The 23,616-nt window shown below is 35.0% G+C and overlaps 1 protein-coding gene across 11 annotated transcripts in view; it reads right to left on the reverse strand.

Annotated features, from left to right (window-relative positions):
• Positions 1-23,616, reverse strand: part of TRDN (triadin) — a 254,186-nt gene that overhangs the window by 65,121 nt on the left and 165,449 nt on the right. For 4 of the 11 annotated variants that reach the window (XM_081140223.1, XM_081140221.1, XM_081140220.1 and 1 more), the window contains exons 13-20: positions 20,237-20,290; positions 18,226-18,255; positions 12,221-12,250; positions 11,445-11,462; positions 8,261-8,293; positions 8,112-8,138; positions 5,828-5,854; positions 2,448-2,495 (exon numbers count right to left, since the gene is read on the reverse strand). In XM_081140223.1, the coding sequence (XP_080996349.1) occupies positions 2,448-2,495; positions 5,828-5,854; positions 8,112-8,138; positions 8,261-8,293; positions 11,445-11,462; positions 12,221-12,250; positions 18,226-18,255; positions 20,237-20,290 (267 nt within the window). The remainder of the gene's footprint in view (positions 1-2,447; positions 2,496-5,827; positions 5,855-8,111; positions 8,139-8,260; positions 8,294-11,444; positions 11,463-12,220; positions 12,251-18,225; positions 18,256-20,236; positions 20,291-23,616) is intronic. The other 7 variants (XM_081140219.1, XM_081140227.1, XM_081140222.1 and 4 more) reach the window with 6 other exon arrangements.

Below are 23,616 nucleotides of genomic sequence, written 5' to 3' on the forward strand. Positions count from 1 at the left end.
GAGAAGAGACAAGGCGGTAAATGCAACTGGGAAACCCAGGGACGCGGGGCTGGGGCGGCGGAGCCGGGGGAGCATCAGCATCAGCAAGGGCCCTGTGGCCGGGGGAGCCTCAGCATCGGCAAGGGCCCTGTGGCCGGGGGAGCCTCAGCATCGGCAAGGGCCCTGTGGCAGGGGGAGCCTCAGCATCGGCAAGGGCCCTGTGGCAGGGGGAGCCTCAGCATCGGCAAGGGCCCTGTGGCAGGGGGAGCCTCAGCATCGGCAAGGGCCCTGTGGCAGGGGGAGCCTCAGCATCAGCAAGGGCCCTGTGGCTGGGGGAGCATCAGCATCAGCAAGGGCCCTGTGGCCGGGGGAGCCTCAGCATCGGCAAGGGCCCTGTGGCAGGGGGAGCCTCAGCATCGGCAAGGGCCCTGTGGCTGGGGGAGCATCAGCATCGGCAAGGACCCCGGGGCCCGGGGCTCAGAGGCCTCACCCTCATGGGAGTGGGGCGCCACTGGGACGCCAGCATTCAGAAGGCCGATTAGCCTGAGGAGGAGAGAAAATTAGAGTGACAGGGATCCAAAAAAGTAATTTTGAAGCTGAGAATAATATTTCCAAAATGAGGAACAAAGCCAACAATGCGGGGCAGGGGGATGCCACAGGACAGCGCGGGGATGACCAAGGAGGGCGCAGCGGGAGCCGCTGGCCTTGAAGAGAAGGGAAACACTTTCCCTCTAGAGTGAAGAAAGAGACGGCTGTAGATTTTAAAACAACACCAAGCTGCTTTCCTATTTCTCCTTTGTCCCCAGCAACTTGCTTCAGCATCATTACCTGCGTCTTTACTGCCCCTTCCCTCAGTCACTTTATCATCCTGTAGCTTTCACTTGTGCTAACCCCGAGAATTGTCTTTTGGAAATCATTAATAATTACGTAGCTGGCAAACCCATCGCCACCCGATCATTGAAACGGTTTGTGGGGGGGGGGGTGTGCGCGCATGTGAGTGAAGGCTGAGAATGGGTTGTTAAATTGTCTCTTTAGAGACTTCCAAAGACATTGCACACATTACTCACTCATTTCTATGTGTAAAATAAAATCGCGAATTTCAGAATTGTTCATTGTTGCAGTTTATTTTTAATTGGAATTACACGACCCTTTTCATCATGCTGATTATTTTTAATATATATTAATGTTCTTAAAAATATTCTGGGAATGCGGACTGGTGCAGCCACTCTGGAAAACAGCATGGAGTTTCCTCCAAAAGTTAAAAAAGGAACTGCCTTTTCACCCAGCAGTCCTACTTCTGGGAATATACCCTGAGGATCGTAAGACACCAGTCAGAAAGAACATATGCACCCTTATGTTCCTAGCAGTGCAATTTACAATAGCTAAGATCTGGAAACAGCCCAAGTGCCCATGAGCAGGTAAAAAAACTGTGGTCATTTACATCATGGAATATTATGGGGCTGTAAAAAAGGAGGAACTCTTACCCTTTGCCAAGGCATGGATGGACCTGGAGAGTATTATGCTAAGCAAAATAAGCCAGTCAGAGCAAGACAATACCGTGTAATCTAATATGTGACATCTAATATGTGGAATCTAATGAAGAAAATAAAGTGACAAACTAAATGGAACTAGAAGCATGGATACATGAACCAGACTGGCAGGTGCCAGAGGGGAGGAGAGTGGGGCTGACTAGATAAAGAAGCTGAAGGGCTTTGTTGAAAATCAGATATGCATATCCCTTGGACACCCACAATGATGTGGTGAAGGCCAAGGGAGGGGGAGGTGGAGGGAGATGGAAGTGGGCAAAGGAAGGAGAAATGGGGGAAGTCTGCAATAATGTCATCATTGAAAATTTTAATTAAAATAAGTGATAAAAGAAAAATATTCTTAAATATGTCTCCAATAATCATACAAGTAGTTGCTTCTGATTAGACATGACAAGAGAAATAGCTTTGAAAACTTAAATTCTAAACTTCCCAATATGTTTCTTAAAGCAAAGTGTTTCCAAGTGAGCACTGTAAAGAACACATTTTTAAATTTGATATTATTCTTCCACAAAATGACCATTGTTCATATAAGTTCTCCTAATCAAAGTTGCATTTGTTTGAGCTCTAACCACCTAAGGCAATATCCTGTAGCTGAATGCTCTCCAGGTGATTGGGACCCCACTGAACCCGAAGAACTGCATTTCCTCAATTTTTCAAAAATTAACTTGCAATTGAACTGCGATTATTAGTTTTAGTGTATGGCCCTAAAGGAATAAAACTATTGGCGTTAGAACGCTGAAGGCAAAGCCTTGCTAATATAGACACTATAAATCTTGTGCAAAGTGAGTTTGTTTCCATATCAAAGAAACAGTAAAATCAATAAATAGAGCTCTTCAATAAGCACCAAACAATAAACTGAGTTAGAAACCTTTGCAGAAATAAGTTTTAGTCATGACATCTTTTTCCTTAAATTGCATTTACCTTTTTTAGTGGAGGCAGCACCAACCTCTTCTTTGGCTCGATCAGTTTCTGGGAAATTCAGATATCAGAGAATGAGAAATAAATACCAGAGATGCCAGGTAGATATCTTATAGCAATGTAAGTCAGACAAGACCAAACTGTGCAAGAGATAAAATGGGTGTGGCGCCTGAGAGCAAAGCAAGCAGCAGAGAAAGACAAACTGTAGAGCACTTGTAATTTTATAAACCAATGAACTTCTTTAAATAGTAATACAGAAACTCTCTTCCAAGATACCACAATGCAATATTAAAATTTTAGCTTATATAAGCAGTGACCATAAAAAAAGGTGGCTTATTCCATAACATACATTGGAATACTAATTTATTAGTTTATAGTCAAATCTAAAATGATATGAGTTATGGTAAAGAGGACTTGAAAGGCCTTCTTTGTTTAGCCTTTAATTATGGGAATATCAAGCAGTATTTGACTTCAATCAATGAGCTTTATAGTATAAGAGATTAGCCATAATATAACACATTTTATTTGAATATTAATTGCTTTGAGGAAAAAAAAAAAGAATTAAAAAGGCCAAAAGACGTAATTGGAGCTTCTCTGAATACCTAGTGTGGAAGACAGGAGAGCTGCCCTTACGACATAATCTGAAATGCTGATCCTAGTACCAAATGTTGGGCCTCAAATCAAGGCTAATTAAAGTTGAAATTTTCTCTTATTCATAGGAAAATAATAAAATAAGAATGAGCTGGTAAAATTTTACCAGAATTCTTTTCCCTCCTCAAACTTCCAACATCCTGCAGAGGAGAGGCAAGTTGCTGTTGGGAAATTTATAGAAAACAAATAGGAGCAGATGAGCCTGCCTCATCTTTTCACCACATCTCAGGCACATACTGGCACCATTTGTCTTCTTTCCAGTCCCAAAAGAATATCAGTCCCTGCTCCTATTTCATTCCAATCCTTCCATTTCTGCCCTGCATCCCATCTTCTTTTGCCTAGTCAAGGCCTTTGTTCTTCCAAATATTGCTTCTATCTGCTACCTCATCCGTTTTCCACTTCACGGATGCTTTCACATCAGCTTAGAAACACAATATGTCACATTTTATAGCCTCAGAAAACCACAGCCTTCCTTCTGCATCCCGGCCATGCCAACTCCCTCATCTCTCTGTCATCTGTCACAGCCTCCAGAGGGCTGCTACACTCAAGGTCACCACTTCATCTTCTCATCCTCTACTTTTCAAAACTTGTTGAATTATGGAAGGTACACAAATAAAAGGTGTAAAGGCATTTACATTGGTGCACATTTTATGAATGGCAATAAAAAATGCCCACCTTTGAAGCCCCTTGTAGACTTAAGAAATACAGTATTATCAGTCTTTGAAACCTATTACCTGCCCAACTATCATTGAATGTCTCTCCCTTCATCTCAGAATCATTGACCTAAATTTCACATTATTTTCTTTTTCTAAGCAGTTTTTATTCCATGTATTTATCTCGAAACAAAGTCAAGGCCATTTTATATAGATTAAATTACATTATTTAGTGAGATAAATTCATATAAATTGAAGTATATTATTGCTTAATTTTTGCAATTTGCTTCTTTCAAAACATCGTGTTGAGAGGCAGTGCTAAAACCATTAAACCAGGAGGCCATTGGTCTGGAGTCCCTCTAGTCCCATTGGTAGCCTATGTGAATGAACCAAAACCAGAAGTCAACTAGATTTTTCTCAAATCTGAGAAAAATGAAACTCAAGAGCAACTATCACAACAGCCAAATAACTAAATGTTACCAAATAGCAATTTATGTTATAACCAATTAAATAATTTGTTTGCTTTGCTTCCTAATTTCTCTATAAAAACCTCTGCACTGGAGGTTTATAACCCACCAACAGAGTGTCCCTGAGCATTTCTCAGGTTTGGAGCTGCCCTCTTGAAATTGTTGTTTGGCCAAATACACTCTTTAACTTCTTACAGGGGTCATGTTAATATGAGTACGTGTAGTTGATTTATTTAACCTCTGTATAGTATTTCACTGTATACATGTTCTACAAATTATATATTTGTTCTCCTGCCAATAGATAGTAGGTCATATCCAATTCTGTGCTACTATAAATAATCTTGGTATGATCTTTCTTGTATATTCCTTCTGAAATGTGCAATAATTTTCTTAGAAGTCAAATGACTAGGAGATAGCTTATGCTTGTGTTTTACTTCTTTGTTGGTTATTTTTGTTCTGATTTATCTTTATTGTTGAAAGTGTTACAAATGTCCCCTTTTTCCACCATTGATCCCCTCCACCCTGCACACGCCCCTCCAGGCCTTCAACACGCTATTGTCTGTGTCCATGGGTTATGTATATATGCATATAAGTTCTTAGGTTATTCTTTCCCCAACCCCCTGCCTTCCCTCTGAGATCCGTCAGACTGTTCCATGCTTCTGTGTCTCTGGATCTATTTTGTTCATCAGTTTATTTTGTTCATTAGATTCCACATATGAGTAAGATCATGTGATACTTGTGTTTCTCTGACTGTCTTATTTCACTTAGCATAATACTCTCAAGGTCCCACCATGCTGTCTCAAAGGGTAAGGGATCCTTTTTTACAGCTGCATAGTATTTCATGGTGTAAGTATCCAAGAAGATGCTTAATAGGATTTCCATCTTCTTGAACTTGTAGAAACTTGCTTTGTGTCCTAACATGTGGTCTATCTTTGAGAATGTTCCATGCGCACTTCAGAAGAATGTATATTCTGCAGCTTTGGGGTAAAATGTTCTGTAAATGTCAATTAAATCCATCCAATCTAGTGTGTCATTTAGAGTCACTTTTTCCTTGTTGATTTTTTGTTTTATTGAATCAATAAATACTGACAAAGTAATCAGCATTTCTCCCTAAGAGTATTGTCAAAACTATTATTGAAGCAAATGCCATAGTATATTATAGTTATTAGTCAATATTTACAATCTGAGGGTACATACATTAAAAGGGAAACTATGACATTACAATAGGTGACAAATTATGTTACCTACTGGTTTGATCAAGTGATTAATCATTAGAAAGATTAACTAGGATGTGTTTAAGAGAGTGAAGAGATCAATTAACATTCTGCAGAATGGGAAACGAAAATGCAAACAACTCAAAAAGGGGTTATCAGCTGGACAAATTAACATTTACAAATGAAAAATCTGTAGATAAATTTTAATAAAAATAAATTCCCAGAAAATATAAGGTTAAATAATTGTGAATGTTATTTCAAAAAATTAAATAAGCATAGCAAGAAATATTTGGTGAGCCAACTTTAAAAATTAGCATTAGCATCGTCTCTAACAGAGAACTTAAACGAGCAAGCTGCTGAAATATGCTCCGTTTTCTTTAAAGTTTTATTCAACATACTTGCTTTTGCTTCTTTTTCACTGGCAGCTGTTAAGGACAAGATATAATATGGTCTAAATTAATTACACATCTACTCGTCTCTCTCTAACATAGTTTTAAGGTTATTTTTGTTTTTTAAAAGACTGTATTATAACCTTGGAAAATAATTAAAAAATAGGTCTGAGGAAGAGAAAATGCAACACCGTGCCATTTTCTTTTATGTACTTTAAATATATGCCATGAACCATAATTTTTTCATATTCATATACCTTCCACAAACATAGAATGCTCATTCACAACTTACTCATTTTGGTTTCCATTCTAGAATATCTAAGAATCTGTTTTTATATACAAGCCAATTCATTTCCTTAAAGTCTATAAAATGGTATGAAAAAAATGAAGTGAATTGATTATACAAGGGTTTCAATTTTTAAAAGGAAGCTAAGTTGCTAAGTTGCTACATTATCATCAAACCATAGAATGAGCAGATAATAATTTTAAGGAGTTTAAATTATTGTATTTTGTCAGTTTCAATACTAGACAATAATGTTTATCTATTAAAACTCATGAAACTGATTACACCAATAGTCACTCTGTTGCTTCTCTGTGTTTCTATGTCTATGATCTGTTTTACCTTTCTGTATATGTGCGTAAGTGAGAATATGTGATATGGCCCACTTGTGGGAATGTTACCCCTGAACATATAATCTGTTTTCTTTGAGATAAACAAAAATATTCCTTCTGAAAGGATAAGTAAAACAAATGTGAATGTGAAGTGGTTAAATATGTGATTATTTCATATTGTAAATTATTTGAGTCATTCATATTTAAAGTTTTAAAATAAATGTGATTTTCCTATTTGATATTTCTCTTTCCATTCAATCAATCATTATCAAGTGCCTACTATGTGCCTGACTTTATAATAAACACTATGGGAATCAAGATATAAAATTCAATTCTAATCTTCTAAATTCTGGCTATTTAAAGTGAATAAAGAAAAGGTAATATGATTATAACAGTATATTAAGTGTTTTTATAAAAGAAAGATGATACTATGAGAACTAGTTAGAGAGACACCTAAATGGATTTGGGTTGTCTGAGGAAGACTCCAAACTTGGAAGAATGTGAAATATGACTTCAAACCTGTGGCTATTTGCAGTCTATGGAAGGGGTAAGAATATAGTTGAGCTTTATTTGCATGGTTACTTACATAATATTGAGTAAATACTATTTTCATTTAAATACAACAAAAAAGCAAGAGTGACTACTGGACATTTAGGCTATGATTGCACACATACACCAAAAAAAAAAAAAAAAAAAAAATCAGTGAAGTTCCTTGAGTAGAAGTTTGTCAGGCAAAATCAACAGATTATGTTTTAAAATAAGGTCAATAAAATTTTTCAGGAATTTTCATTTGAAACAACTAAGAGGGCAAGTGCAACTCTAGAAACCTTTTAGAAAACTATTGATAACTATACCAACTGCATTTTTAGTTTTTGTTTGTTTTTATGTTTGTTTTTTGGCTGTCTGATTCCCAATTCAATTTTTTCACTATTAGACTGTAAATATATTGAGGGGAAAATCTACTCTACTCTCATTGCAACTTCCCTGAGTACTTAAGAAATGTCATTAAGTAACATTTAGAATAGGAGAGACTATATGATGGAATTTAATATTTCATATTTTTAAAGCAAAGCAATATCAGATGCATTTACAGAAAGTGTTTTATTTTTATTTTTTTTACATTAAACTGTAAAACAGTGCTTCTCAGACACTGCATAGATGAATCCACTGGGGATCTGAGGAGGTTGCAGATTCTGGTTCAGCAGGCCTGCAATGGGGCCAGATTGATAGGGTGGGAAACAATTTTCTGCCAAGGGCCATTTGGATATTTATAACATCATTCAAGGACCATGCAAAATTACTGTTTCTATGAAAAAAGCTCCTAGATTTATTGAATTTCGAGTCCCACCTGCTGTTTCCTTGGCAGGGCCAGACCAAATGATCTTGAGGGCCTTATACGGCCCAAGGGCCGAACATTCCCCAACCCTGGAAGCTTTTAGGTGATTCTGATGCTACTGGTTCACAGAATACATTGAGTAGCAAGAGTGTAACATATTATTTGTCTTTCATTTTCTAAAATTTCATTAGTGTTAATTCTATGTGAAGAAGTTGGACAAAAGACTGGGTGATAGAAGAATTTCCTGCCCTTTCCTGTCATGGTCCTCATGCCTGTCTGAGGATGCAGCATTAAAAAACATGGGACATCAAGTAGAAAGAACTCAGTAACAGTGGTCTGACTCACCTGAATGTTCTTTTTTTGGTGGTTTTGCTGTATCAAGCAAGAAAAGAAAAAAGTCAACATTTCATGCTATTTGATCACAATTCAGGATTCAATTGCAAATTAAATAATATCTTGAAATTAAGAAGATAGAGGCATTTAAAAGCAGTTACCTGGTTCTGTATGTTTTTCTTTCTTTTCCTGTTCTGAAACATATTATTAACATTATCTTTATTATTCCAATTTTGTGTGTCCCAACTTAACTGTATTATCCCAAAGAAACGTATCTTCTAATGAAAGATTGCAGCAAGTAATAATAACTGCCGTAAAAAGACTAATATTGTATTCAGAACAAGTCTTCCCTTCTATTTCCCTTCACAGAGTTGCCTCACAGAACAGCATGGGAATATTCTGAATACTAGAGGAATTAAAATTTTTCATGGATAATAAACCAGAAAACTAAAATAAGGTTTATAAAGGATGGAAAAAAATAAATTTGCTATTATATCAACATAAAATAAATTTGGGGTAAGAGTAAGCACAAAGGGTAATTATTGTAGCTGTTTTAAAATAATTCTCAGATGCAGATGGACAGATTTCATATTGACTCCTAAGGTGATATCTTCTTATATTGAAGAGATATTTGTTTTGCTAAGACAAAGGTTTGCTGAGGCAGATTTAGGACAGTAAAACAGACTAAGAATTTTCAGAGGGAAGCAAAACACATTCCTGTGTTTATAGGACAAATGTTTCTTATAGAGTTTTTTTTAGACAGTGTTTCTTTCTAAAAACCTACTTTTGTCAATATTGCACAAGACAAAGTAATATTCTGGCCTTAAGAATAAACTGACATTTATATTATAATAAGCACTGATTTTATATGAAGCACAAGTACTAAATTCATATAAAATGCTATTGTCTGTGTTCTTACTTATTTTGCCTTGACAAGCCTGTAGACTTAATTTAAAAGAGAATTTTCAAGAAGAGTTTCAACATAACATTGATTCATTTTTTAAAAAAAAAGAATGGAGAGATTTCTTCATTTTGTTTAATGAATACATTTGGAAGACTAGAAGCTGTTTATGCTGAAATAATTCTAAGAACTATATTTTAGAAATATAATGTATCATTGAATCTTTTATGTCCATCTCATCAGTCTCTGAAGTGTACAATTTTGTTAATCAGGCCTGTAGTTAGGAAGGTCTAACGACTCTTTTATTCACTCCTAAGATAGCATGCAGGCAGGAAAACAAAACAAATGGATTGACCAAGTGTTACAAGTCAAAGGAGGAAGTTTAGGCAACTGAGCAAAATTAAACAAAATAACATTACCAAAAGCTGTCTGGAAAACATGAAGAATTAAATGTATAGCTTAATTTATGACTGATATGAAACTCCAATGAGAAAACATTTGTAAGAACTCTATAAAGTGATGACAATTAAAAAAAAATAGTCAAAGCAGATTTACAAAATCAAACACCATTGAAATGTGAGATTTCACAGGGCCTTTCAATCATATCAAAGAAGGAAATACTGTGCTAATTTGGAACAACATGTAAGAAAAGATTATTGAGAACATTTATTATATGGAATAATTCAATAATTTTTAAATTACCCTTGATAAATTTAAACAAATTTAAACATTAATGCTACAGGATCTTCAAAATCATGCCTATGAATGACTTTTTTGAGTTCTTTCTTTTTACTTTTTGTCTTTTGAAAAAATTATAAGTCACGAGAATTTATCAAAAATATGTAAAGGAAGATCTCGTGTACTCTTCTCCCTGTTTCCACTACATGACATGATTTACTTTTAAACTAAAAAAAGTACAGCCTCTTCAGCTGTGTTAACTAGAAAAGTAGGAGCAAAATAAGAATATAGGGTTGGAGATGTATAATTGAATGAAGCAATTTTAAAGACAAAAATAACTAAATCAAACAAATTCAAAGATGCAATAATAATAAAAACATATTTTGTTGGTAAATCAGAACAGATATGTTAATTTCAAAAGAATTAATAGTTGTTTAGAAGTAAAATCTTTTTCTTCTCCCTATTAGTGCCCAAGTCAAAAACCACAGACCTTTTCAACAGGAAAGCAGTTGAGATGTAAACGAACTTCTAAGAGAGCTTCTCTATTTATTAACTACATCAAAGCCCCAAAGATTGTCAAAGAGCTGCAGCATGTCTGCAGGAACTTTTAAATCATATAGACTGCAATAAAGTGAGGGCTTGAAGGTTATGTATACATATATGTATATATATATATATATATATATATATATATATATATATATATGCATAATTTAATACCATTTTTCATTCTCATTTTCCTGTGGTGCAATGGTTTATAGAGTGGTTTCTGTACTCATCTGCCAGAGCTGATCAGCAGCTTCCAGCTTTGCACACACATAAATCTGAGACTGAAAGAACACTTCACATCCTTCTTTATAGACAGATTGCTCCCCCTGGCTGAGTTGTAGTATAATTTCATGATTCTCTCCACAGGATATTTTAGAGCATTTTTATGACATAGGCTTTCTCAGTGTCCTGACCTTTTGCAGGACCAAATCATGCATAAATATTTTTTTAGTTTGGTGTGTATTTTAAAGCATATTTTTAATATTACTAGGATCTTTAAAAAGCTCTATATACCCAGAAATGTGATGATTTCTAATGGCTAACTGAATATGGTGAAGGTAAAGTTTTTTTATTTCCATTTGTTCATTATAACCTATTTTCTTTAGAGAAGAGTATATATTTGCAAAGGACACAATCTCAAGGCTTTACTGAATTGTTAGCAAACAGCTTTAATACTGTGTATTAAAGCAACAGTGATGCTAAGGTACGGATCTCAAGCAATGGTATTCCACAAAGCTCATAGTAGCACTTGTAGGAGGAAAAATCATGTTATAGGCAAAATACTATAAATCATGGGATCATGACAAAACATTTTGGGTTATAAGAAATAAATAGAAAAGAAGTTGTAAAACTGGCCTGTAAAATAATTTCTATTCAGTCTTTTCTAAGGATAGAACTAACCAGATTATAGAGACTAAATTCACACCAAAATAATGTAGTTTTGATTAATGGATGCAGTTGTATTTTAGGTTACCAGGCTGTGGATAATATCAGATGACTACATGAGTTTGAAAAAGAACTCTAAGAATAATTACATGCCTTTCAGTTCACTCTGACCCACCCCAGGTTGTGTTTTCTTTCATCCTGACAAAAACAACAAATAGTTCACATGCATAAAATGTAGAAAAGGGAGATTCAAAACTGCAAGTCTACATGTGCCAGCAGGCCAATAGTAGCAGAACAGAGAAAAAAATACACATTTTCATGCATTTCCTTACTTTTTCCCTTGGGTTGTTCTGTTGAAAGAAATATAAACAGAAAACCATTGCTCTTAAAACCTTTAAAGATAAAGTTTACTCCCTCAACATGCTGATTAGGCCATCATATTTCAACCGCTCCCTTGTCCTCTCCCCTTAAAGTTCACAGTGAGTGCTGCTCTGAGAGTATTGCTGATTATCATAGTGTGTCCTTAATTTGATTGAGAAATACTGTTTGACAATGAATTAACCTAGGATTATACTCTTTAACCACTTTAAATAATTTATACTTTGCAATCTTCATAAATACATGTGAACACAAAAAAACACATGTGAACACATAAATATATATGAATCAATACAGAAGAAATAGGTATACTTGACATATGAGTTACGATTATATTCAACACAAAGAAATAATTTAGTTTCTTAATTGATGCTGGTGTATCCAAGATTAATTGAATTTATGCTTTCTAGTAAAATAAATGCTTGGTACTAAGCATTGTCCAATTTTTTTTTTGGTCAAGCAAACATTTCTCTGAAAACAATTACTGTGAAAGTTGAACATATACAGTTTTATTTTTTTATTACTGCCAAATATTTCTCATAGCTGTATTGTCAGAAAGACTCAACTCTTTTTTGTGTTTTTTTTTTTTTCATTCTCTCTTTCAATCTCAATATTTTTCTCCCTCCTCTATCCCAAGTATATAGTTTTTCTTTTATGTTAACACTTTAAAAAGTAATGCTAATCGGGGGTTCATCAAATATAAGACAGAATCAGGAAATATTTCCAATACCTTCTGCAGGTGTTTTTGTTTTCTTGGAATCTGAAAACACAAAGATAAATTATTGATAAAGCAGATCAATTAAATCAACAACTGATTAGTTCACACCTAAAGGTTCATTCACCTTAAAATCATTTTCAACAAAATGGGTTGATTACATAATATATTTTTAGAATTTAGGGCTAAAATAGAACTTTTTAAGAGGATAAATATTAGATGGAATGAGGTAGGAAGTGAGAAACTTTTTGAAGTATAAAATATAGAAAAATATGAAAAAAATCCATATATAATTTGCATAGAGATTACATTGTACCATTGAAGCTAATAATCTTTTCATAGAAAACCAAACTAACAAATACATGGTCTGTTTCCATGAAGATGAGTTGGTATCCATACATTTAATTGCAATTATTTCATGTGTTCAGTCTCAAGCAGTCCAGGTGAAATATGTTGCACTCTCTTTGAATAATCAATACATTTTCAATACAAACATTCTATTATTCCTATTGTAATGGAAAAGAAACTAGTGGATGTTGGCTCATGGGTTACTAATGAACACATCATTATGCCTATTAACTGCTGTTTAGTAAAGTGTATTCAGTGGTCTGCAGACATCTATTTTATTTTTAGTCTTTTGAGTATTTGGCTTAGATCTGAGAAATTTGTTATTTCTAGTATACAGGCCATGAGACTATCTGTTCCTATCACTTTAAAATAAACAGGTTTTGCCCAGCTGGCATGGCTCAGTGGTTGAGCATTGACTTATGATCCAGGAGATCGCTGTTCAATTCTTGATCAGGGCACATGCCTGGGGTTGCCGCTCGATCCCCATCAGGGGGCATGCAGGAGGCAGCTGATCAATGACTCTCTCATCATTGATGTTTCTCTCTCTCTCTCTCCCTCTCCCTTCCTCCCTCTGAAATCAATAAAGATATATTTAAATAAATAAATAAACAAACAAACAAATAAATAATAAATAGGTTTTTGGCCTCATTTATTTTAGAATGGAGGCATCTTAACTTAGATTTTTTCTTAGAATATTTTATTTCTTATATTCTGTGTTATTTCTTTTACCTCTTCTGCAACTGAATTTTGAAATTCTCTGAATATTAGTGAAATTAGAATCATAACAATGAACTACAAATTGCTACTTAAAAAAGGTAGATAAGCTTTTCTGGCCGGCAATTATATGGCTTAGATCCTAGAACAGTAGACATTCACTAACAGTTTGTCTTTTGGTTAGTAGCCAACAATGCAGTAGAATACTTGTAAAATACTTGGGCTACCAAAAAATATAATGCTTGCAATTGAAAGATCACATTCTGACTCTGAAGAGCTGTAAGTACCAGCAGTTAATACTCATGCTATTAAACTTCATTATGCGCTCTCAGCACTCTGTCGAATGGCTTAAAAATATCATAAAGGCTTAGTTGGTGACTATACTTCCTTAAAAACCGTCTGCCCAATAATCTGAACAAGCCTTTTATTAAGAACATTGAGGGCTCAGCAGCTGTTATTTAAAGGCAGTGATGTGTTTGCAATCTGTTCAATTCATCACTCACTCATCTTTAGTAATGTACCAGGTATGGTCTATTATGTTCATAAGTGATGCCAGAGGGAAATGAAATACCAATTGACATTGAAGGGAAAAATTAACTCTCTGGTAGTCTACTAATGTTGGTGATGAAGTACCCCACCTACTTTGTGAAACTCACCCAACTGACATATGTATTCAATAAAAAAACCAGATATTTTGCATTGTTTTTCTACAGGATTCCTCTTCAAATCTCAATTCTGAAGCCCTAGAACTTGGGACTAGTTTTCACATGCATTTTACTCTATCTGCTCTTATTGCAGTTATGGGAAACTAAATCTAATCTGACTAGTTCTCAATGGAGCTGCATCTTTCAGAAGATAACCTGTGTGGGAATTCATCCAGAAGCTAAGGTTAACTGAATGAGATCTACCAAGACCTGCTAGCACAGCCCAAATAGCAGTTAGTGATCAAATACATCTGGATGAAACTGACAACAACTGACTGTAATTTCCCAGCCCTAAAAAGCTCACTGGATTATAACTCCCAATAATAAAAAAGAATTTTCTTTGCTGGGACGTGAAAAATTAAGCACCTCTTCATAATTCCTATGGCAATTATATTTATCTCGAGTCTTACATTACTGATTCATTCACAGAATAAATATTTGTTGAATGATGTGAGAACTGAGGAAATGTGTTAGTCCTTGTAGGAGATAAAAGTGAATAAAACATGCCTTTTTTAGTCAAAAGTTCAAAAGTCAATAAGAGTAGAAGGAAAATGAATACAAGTAATATGATACACAAGGTGGCAAGACATGAATGATGGCAGGGAGTTATAAACTCTGATGGGAGATTATAAATGAAAGAGAATGTATGTGTAATTGGGGGGTTAGACAGATGTCTTAGAGGAAGGAGAATTTTTTATGAGCCCTGAAAACATTGAATATTTATAGAGGAAAAGGAAAGGGTAAGCTCTGCTATGATAATTGCAGAAACAAAGGCAAGATAGCACATTATATGTGTAAAATTGAGAGTGGCTTAGAATAGGTGAAGTATATGATACATAAAGGAAGAAACTGAGTGGAAGTAGAGTAAAGGCTGCTCCATGGTGTTGTGGTGGTCTTGCACTTATCCATACAGGCCAAGCAGGCACAGGCTGAATCACAGCTAATTTGAGTCTTGATAGGGTGCCTTTCCATCCTCTGGAACATAAGAGGGTATGGGGCTGTGAGGAACTGCCATGAGGCCATCTCCCACGTGCCTACCTACCTCTCCTGAGAGGCTCTCGTGAGAGTTTTCTTCTCATTACCTCCTGGGTTCTCCTTCCTAGAACCCTTTGTAACAGAGCTGCTGACCATAAAACCAGTTGGCTGTAATCTAGAATTGCCTCCTCAGCAATGAAGTGTCCCTAATTTGTGTTGCATTATCTAGGCTCTTTTCTTTAGGTATCATCATTTTGGTGTGTGGAACAAGGACCACGAAGACCTGGCACCTTTGGCTACTCTTGCTTTGACTGATCATGATTTTCTCAATCTCAGGAAGGCTTATTGTATCTTTACAGGTGGAACTATTCAGGCCTTGGCTTTGCCTTTGCCTTTGCCTAGGTGTGTGCATGAAAGGAGGTCCAGAAACAGACTGTAGGGAGTTGAATTGCAGGTTAAAGCCTTTATACTATCTTCTGTGATCAGTGTGGAGTCACTGAATATTTTAAATAGATAATGACATAAACAATTTCATGAAGCCAATTCAATATTTTGGAAGAAAATATTATAGGCAAGATAATTATTTAGATCAGAGATTCCAAACTTCTTCATCTCAGGACTCCTTTTAATTCCTAAAAATTTTAGAACCCCAAACAGCTTTTATGTATGTTCTATCAATTTATGTTTCTAATTTTAAATAATACGTGGCTTACTGAGAAGTCAATTGGATTTACATATCTGCTTTTATATTCATTCTGTTTCAATATCACACGTTATATAGTCTCTGGGAAACTCCAGTGCCCATTCATGGAAGGATGAAAGTAGAAAAGGGAAATGATGACTTCATAATTTTATAAAAATAATTTAAATTTTTCAAAAGTGCTGAGAGGGTCTCAGTAACCCCTGGAAGTCCTTGACCACATATTGAGAACCTCTGATTTCAGAGTTTATTTCCTTGGTTCACATAAGTTGTAATATCAGCGTGAGGTCACAATTTGAGGACTGAAGGCCGTGAGTGAAGATTAGCTTTCCTAATTATTTTAGGAAGAATTAAACAAAAGAGAGTGCAGGCAATTTAAATTTTCTGAAGGACTAATTGTCAGAGGCAAAGGTAAAAAAAAGATTAAAGCTTACACCAGAATTTGAGTCTTAACGACTATAAGGACAGCGGGGCCATTACATAAGAACGGATAGAGAATAAGCACATTTTATAGAGAAAAATACAATGTTATCTGGACTTAGATGTTGAGAACCTAATGGGAAGTAAAACAGAATACTTGCTAATCGATCATAAGGAAAGCATCTGACTAGGGAGAAAGAGTGGTATACAGGGGAAACTTCAGTAGAAAAAGGCTTATCAAAGCAGGACCTCAGTTGAACATTTATTCAATAATGTCATTCCACTCAGGCTAAGGTATGGTCACTTTGAGGCCCGAACTCCCAAGAACAGTAAAATTGATGGGCAAAGCTCATGGAGCCGAGGGTCTCTCTTGTTAAGAGATTTGATGAGACAAGCTTGGGATAAGATCTCCGCATGAAAATCAAATTTTCAGGGCTCACTAATGCAAGAAACCTTTTGAGGTCTGATGCACAGATCATCTTTGGTAACAAGGAAGTTGTTTTGCACTTTTGTTTCTGTATTTTAAAATTCACCAACAAAAGAACTTCTCAAGTACATTATAATTAAATTCCCAAAGCACTTCACATTTTTTCTTTCTCCAGGAAAGTTGTCAGTAATTAGTATCTTTGAAAGATATCCAAAAAGTTTGAACCTGAGTAGAAATAAACTTTGTGTAAGATAATGTTGAAAATCCAAATTGTGTCTGGTGATTTGTTATGAATTTGCCTCATTCGAACAAACATCTTCCCTCTCCCTGTGGAAAATATATCTGTGATCTTTATTGAGATGATAGAAAGTAAGAAACAAGAGCTGAAAAGCTTATGTCTATATATGTCTCTGCTCTGCTTAACAGGAGATACAGAAATAGAAATAGAAACTCAGGAAACATCAACTCAAATGACTGCCTAGAGTAGCTGAGTTTAAGCCTATTCTATTATATTCTGGGAACAAGCCAGGCATGTTCCCTGACCAGGAATTAAACCACAATGTCCTGGATGATAGATTGATGCTCAACCACTGAGCCACGCTGGCCGGACAAGATCCTTGTTTAATAGAAGCAGAATGTGACTCCCAAGCCATTATGATTACATAAAACTCTAATGGCACTAAATATAAAATATAACACTTGCTTTCTTATTTTTCTCAGATTATATAAACAATAATTAGAATATAATTGTAATTTTTCAGAGTTAGAAGTGGTTGTTTATATCTACAAGTTATTTTTACTGAGAAAATAGCCTAGATTAATAAACAGTGCTGATAACTAGAGACCTGTCTAAACAGAATCACAGGGGCTGAGATGGCCTTAACATTCCCATCAGTTTGACTAAACTTAAACAGATTTCTTCTTGGCTATAAGCCCCTGACCTCCCTTTTGTTAGAGCATTTACTTTAGAAAGCTTGCATGATCAATTCTTTCTCTGTCCCTTTGAAATATAAATCTTCTACAACCAGAAATACCTTGCTCAAGACCTATGGGACATCCCTTTGAAAGGTAATCATCAAAGGAGATAGTGTCCCTCTGTCCCAGCCTCTGTGGGGGGGTAAGAAACTTAACTTCAATAAGCAACAATTAGTAGAACAGGCGGCCAAATCCCATTGGCCACCCACCCCCAACCTCACCAACACCTTCCAGGACCTTTGCACTAGCTCATCCAGAACTTAAACACTTTCCCTTTTGTTCCAGTTGAGAGGAAAGTTTCATTTCTCCTATTGCAATAGACTTGACTCCAGCAGTACTTTATTTTTTTCCAATCAGGACACCCTGACAAAGGGAAGTGGTGTGTAGTGGTTGGACTATGAATTCTGTACAACTTAACGAAGTAACGGGTGCTTGTCAGTGTCAGTTGATATAAGAGAATGGGTCTGTATTTTGCATATTTTTGAAATGTGATAAAACTGCTAATGGAATAGGAGGCCTAAGATTTTGAGAGGTTATGTTATACACTCATATCTTAGGAAAGACTAAAGTTACTTTAAAAAAGCAGCTTACCCTTTTACATGAGGTGAGGTAGAAAAATCACATTTTTGTAAAATATATGCACATAATAGATTCATTATCCAAAGGAAATACAGACAAAATGGTAGTCAAAACCCAACTCTGAATATTGTTAAACTGTTCACACAAAGGGCATAGTCGAATTTTTCATAAAACATACCTTCCTTCTTTTCATCTTTTTTAGCTGCTGCTGAAATAAGGGAAAGAAAATAGTGTTAAAACATATTAAATGACCATTTCTCAGGATACTCCTGGGAATATGAGAATGTAGTCCATGTATTCATAAATTCAGTGGATATTTATGTACAAATTAACCTATCCAAATCTGAAATTAAAAAAATCTGAAAATATTATTTTATAAGAAGGTCTTTAAAAAGTTGAGGTAAAAACATAGAGCAAGAAATGAATAAAAATATACTGTTACATAGATAAGAAGTCAAATTAATAAGTAATTGTCCAACCCTAACTCTTGCCTGTACACGGTGCTTAATCAACACTTTCATCTAATTTTCTTAAAATAATAGTTCTAACAAGCTTTTGAAACTTTAGGTTACTATTCATTCAACAATAAATCCTTTATTCTGAAAAATAAGTTGAGGTTGCCTTGTCAAACATAGTTGGAATATAAAAGGGAAGAGCCTATCGCCCACATTATCTCTCCAATTTCCTCCCCTTGAGCTCCTCTATTATGAGGCTGAAATAACACTAAATTCCTGCCTCAAATCACAGTTCCATTTCCACCATGACCCTCAGAAGCCTCAGTCAAAACAGGTGATTGTGTTTTTTTATCAGAATATATATACCTTAACCGCCATGATTCCTTGAGCTAGTAGTCATTTGCTTGAGGAATGCACTGTGAGCCGCATTTTCATGAATATAAAATACAGAAGTGATAGTAATATTTGCCCTGCTTCTACCTTTCATAATATTTGTTACCCTCTCTATCAGAACTCTTCTAAAGAAGAATCAATTTTCTTGAACAACCTGATAATCAAAAGAAAACTGAAAACCTTACATCATAGCTCTGAACCGTTCTTTCATATACTGCTTATAAACAAGTGTTGGGTCAAGTGGTGATTAGCCAATCCATTTTGCCAATATATACTTGGATGATTTTGCATGTAGCTGGGTCCAGGATTAAATATAACAGAAAATTTTTGGTCAGATGCAATCATGTCAGACGCTAAGAAGTCTGTTATAAGGGCCTTCTGCACAGAAACAAATGTGCCATAACCTAAACGTATCTCCTTAATTGTTCAATATTGTATAATGTAGCATAGGAGAGAAAATATTTTCTCCAATAAATATTTTACCTTTTCCTCCCTTAGTGTGTTGTGTAAAGTTTTCATCGGTGACAAAAGCAGAACACTTGTACTCTTTCTTTATACTTTCATCTTATTGCTACTTATGGCTTGAGCGTAAAGGTAACAGAACTCATTGTATTCCATTCCCCTGAGTTGGGTCACTAGAGTTAGAACAGCTCTCTCAAAGAATGTGATTGCAGCTGATAGCTAAAAACTAGCTTCATAGGAAAATTATTTTAAAGAAGTATTTTTCCCAAACTGGTGACCAGAAGAATCAATAGTGTCCTAGAGTTCTCTTTAAAAACACCACTCTTATACCCCAAATATATTAATAAATGAAAACATACATTTTCTCAGATGGCTCATAAAAGTGAGGGTGATTATTTTGTAATTATACCTGGAAACTAATTTTGCAGTCTTGGTATATAGATGAAGTGATACTAATTTTAAAACATTCTGACATATTTTTCTAATATGACACAAATTACAAGGTATAATTGAAAACATCGGAAAATTTGTGTATCATTGGTATATCTCTATATATCATCTACCTGTCCACCCATCTATCGATCAACCTATGGCTTATTTTTGAAAATATAAGTAAAGCTCAATGACTGAAACTTGGAGCAGATACTAATTCCCGGGTCCTTCAGTGGTTCCTCTGCAAATTTTGCATTTGTCTTAGTCATGCTTTCTCCAATTACTAAATAAATACTTGAAATGTGTATCTTTACACAACAATGCAATGGTTCCCATAATAACCCAGCAGATGGTGCTGTTCTTCCATAAACAGATTTTGCTTTTGTAAATACAGTGCTATGTAAATGAAAAAAAAAACCACAGAATTTTTAGTGTTTTATTGCTTACCTTGTGCTGCAATTTTTATAGTTCCTTGTTTGGTTTCAGGGGCTTTCCCTGGCTCTTATAAAGAGAAAAGATAAATAAATTAACACGGAGTACTGTCAGAAAGATATACAACAAACCTTTCTTAAAAAGGAAAAATTACAAAAGCAAAATTAAATCTAAGAAACACTGCCCTTAGCACTCGGAATTGTTAAGAATTAAACAATTATTAAGAGGGTTGCCGAGACTTAAGCTTATTGAGAAAAAAAAATAAAATGACTGAACCAAAGAATAGGATAAAATAAAGTTGCCCCAAACTGTTTTGCTTCACTGTTAACTTACCATGAAATACTCTGCATTTGTTTAGCACTAAATTTGAAAATCTTAGAATTCTTTGTAAATTATTTCTGCATAATCAGTCCTTTGAAATGCATGAAACTGTTAGACTTAAAGTGGCTCTTTGAAGGTTCCTGAGTGACTAATATGAGAATAAGTCCCAGTACTACCAATTTCCAGCTTTAGTCTCAGACTTAAGACGCATTCCCTCTACCGCTGATGTGGTGGGGCAACGAAACGTACTGGGGGGGAATGAGTAAGTTTCATTTTAAATCTTTCTTCCCTCTTGTCTTAGTTTTTTTTGGTTTAGTTTATTTTCCCCCCTTTGTTCAGAATTTTCTCTTTAAAGAAACAGAATGCAAAAACAGCGGATAAACATTTAAATATATTATTAATTGGCATGAAAGATAAAAAGGGAAATAAATATTTCAATAAGCAATGACTCATTTCACATTTCACTAAGTAGTGGTTCCAGATTGTCTTTATTAAATTTTCAATAACTGAATTATCACTTAACAATAGGGGAAGATTGGGTCATTTGTCTTAGATACTGACCTTCACTCATTCATTCATCACATATTTATTTAGGACCTATTATGTGTATGTACTAGCTAGGTATAAATGTACTAGATGATACACATATATATTCTATCTTAATTATCACCAAATGTTAATTTCAGCTAGTTTAATACAGTGTGGGGCAAAGTAAGTTTACAGCTATTTCCATGGAAAAATAATACAATAGTTAATAAATAATAATACAAGAATAAACTCTGTTTCACATATTCACAATTGTAAAGCTACTTTTGACAAATCCTGTATTAAATTCTAGTTAAAATAACAAGATTTCATCAGAATAACTTGGCAAAGAGTCATAAGCACAGATTCCATGTTTTTCTTTTGCCAAACAAAAGAGGTTCAATTTGGAATTCAATCTTTACTGTTTGTTGGTGAGAGAATTATTAATTTATGTCATAACTATGATTATGAAAATAATTTTTATTTTGTTTTATATAAAAAGTATTGTTTGATTCACATATATGATTTCCATTATTACTATATTTATTTTCCAGACAAAATATCATTTGCCAAAATTAAGTTTAGAATTCATTCTATCTATGATCTCTTTATTATTATTTATTAATTTTTTTCTAGGGGAAAGCTCCATGCCAACTCTAATGCTAGATTTTCTTTTGTCACACCTAATAGATGGTCTTATAATTTGTCAAGATTTACCTATAGTTATCGAATTCTTAACTAATATATTTCTAAACATGGCTCTAACCCTATAAGCACATAACTAACGTTTAGTAGGCACCTCATAAATATTTGGTGAATAAAAAAGTGGATGAAAGGATAAAAGGTTAGATCTAAAATATTACCAATATTACCAAAAGTGCCCTAAAGTACTCAGGCAATTTACTCCTTAAGATCTCACTATATCAGAGAAATGTAGAGTAGTTCCTTATTTAAAAAAAATAAATTTACAATTAAAATCAGTAAAGTGTCATAGAATTTTTACATTTGCTTTTCCTCCTATCTTCCCTTTTTCTTCATGTATTTTTAGATTACTTATCCTAACTGATCCCTCTACACTTAAGATTCTGTTGGGCCACCCAATATACACAGCTGTGAACTATGGAGAGCTTTTCTCAATGTCTTCTTAATTCTTCCATCAATCATTTGGTTTCTGTATCAGCTGCTTTCTCCCTCAGCGAACAGGATTCAGATGATGCCCCTGCCCAGCGTTCCCTGTTTGAGTGTCCTCACAGAGGACAGATCAGTCATCTCTCAGCAGAGTTACAACCTCACTGCCCTTATCCTGTATCTCTTTAGCTGAGTGTACACTGAGTGGGTATGTTTTAAAGGCTCATACCCTGTGGACTCTTCTTCCTGCTATGCCTTAGTTCCTGGCCCTCCAAAAACCAAAACCAAAAAAACCCCACACAAAACAACAAAAAAACACCAATCCACTAGTGCACGCTGAGGCATTAAAGATACTGTTCCAGCCCGGGAGGGCGTGGCTCAGCGGTTGTGTCAACCTGGGATCCAGGCGATCAGGGTTCGATTCCTGGTCAGGGCACATGCCCGGTTGCGGGCTTGATCAATGACTCTCTCATCATTGATGTTTCTATCTCTCTCTCTCTCTCCTTTACTTTCTCTGAAATCAATAAAGATTAAAAAAAAAAAAAGATACTGTTCCAGGTAAAAGGTGTTATTTCAAAGGGTTGGTTCTACAGACAATGTCCACACCCAAAGGAATGATTTTAATGGAGATAAATCTCAGGATTATAAAAGTAAGATGTTGTTTGTCCCTTGAAATTTAATTAATTTTTTTCTTTGACCTGAAGCTTTTAAGTCGATTTATATTAATTCACAAACTATTATGTGAACGGCATGTCACTAGAAATGAACAATTGAAAACAAAATGTTTTTCAATAAGTCTGCCAACTTGCATCTGCTCCCCCAAAATATCGGCTTCAAATCTATAGAGGATACATACAGAGGTGATCGGATATGGCATCTGTTTGTGTATAGCATTTCAGTTTTAAAAAACACATGACTTTAAGCAGGGAGTCAAACCTGAGACAAGGAATGTACAACATTAAGGCCACACCCAAAACTGCATAAGAGTGAAAACACATCAAAGCCACAGGAACAGGGTGGAAAAGGTGAAGGAATTTAGAACTACAAATTGGTAGTCACAAAAGAGTCCTGGGGGTGTAAAGTACAGCAGAGCGATATTGCAATAACTGTGTATGGTGCCAGGGGGTCCTTGAAATACCGGGGAACACTATGTAACATATGTATATGATTGTTTAACCCCTATGCTGTACACCTGAAACTAATATGAAATAATGTTGAATGTCAGCTGTAATTGAAAAATATTTTTTTAAAAAAATAATGAAAAAATAATCCATATAGAAAAATTTTCATTATAACTATTTTTCTCTGCATCCTTTTGATTACTGCCAACTGCAAAAGAAACTAAATTTTTATTAGAAAAAAATTCAAATATATATAAAAATAAAGAAGAAAGTATAATGAGTTCCATGCTCACAATACCC

The sequence above is a fragment of the Miniopterus schreibersii genome (genome assembly GCF_964146895.1).
Source record: "Miniopterus schreibersii genome assembly, chromosome: 6".
NCBI lineage: Eukaryota > Metazoa > Chordata > Mammalia > Chiroptera > Miniopteridae > Miniopterus > Miniopterus schreibersii.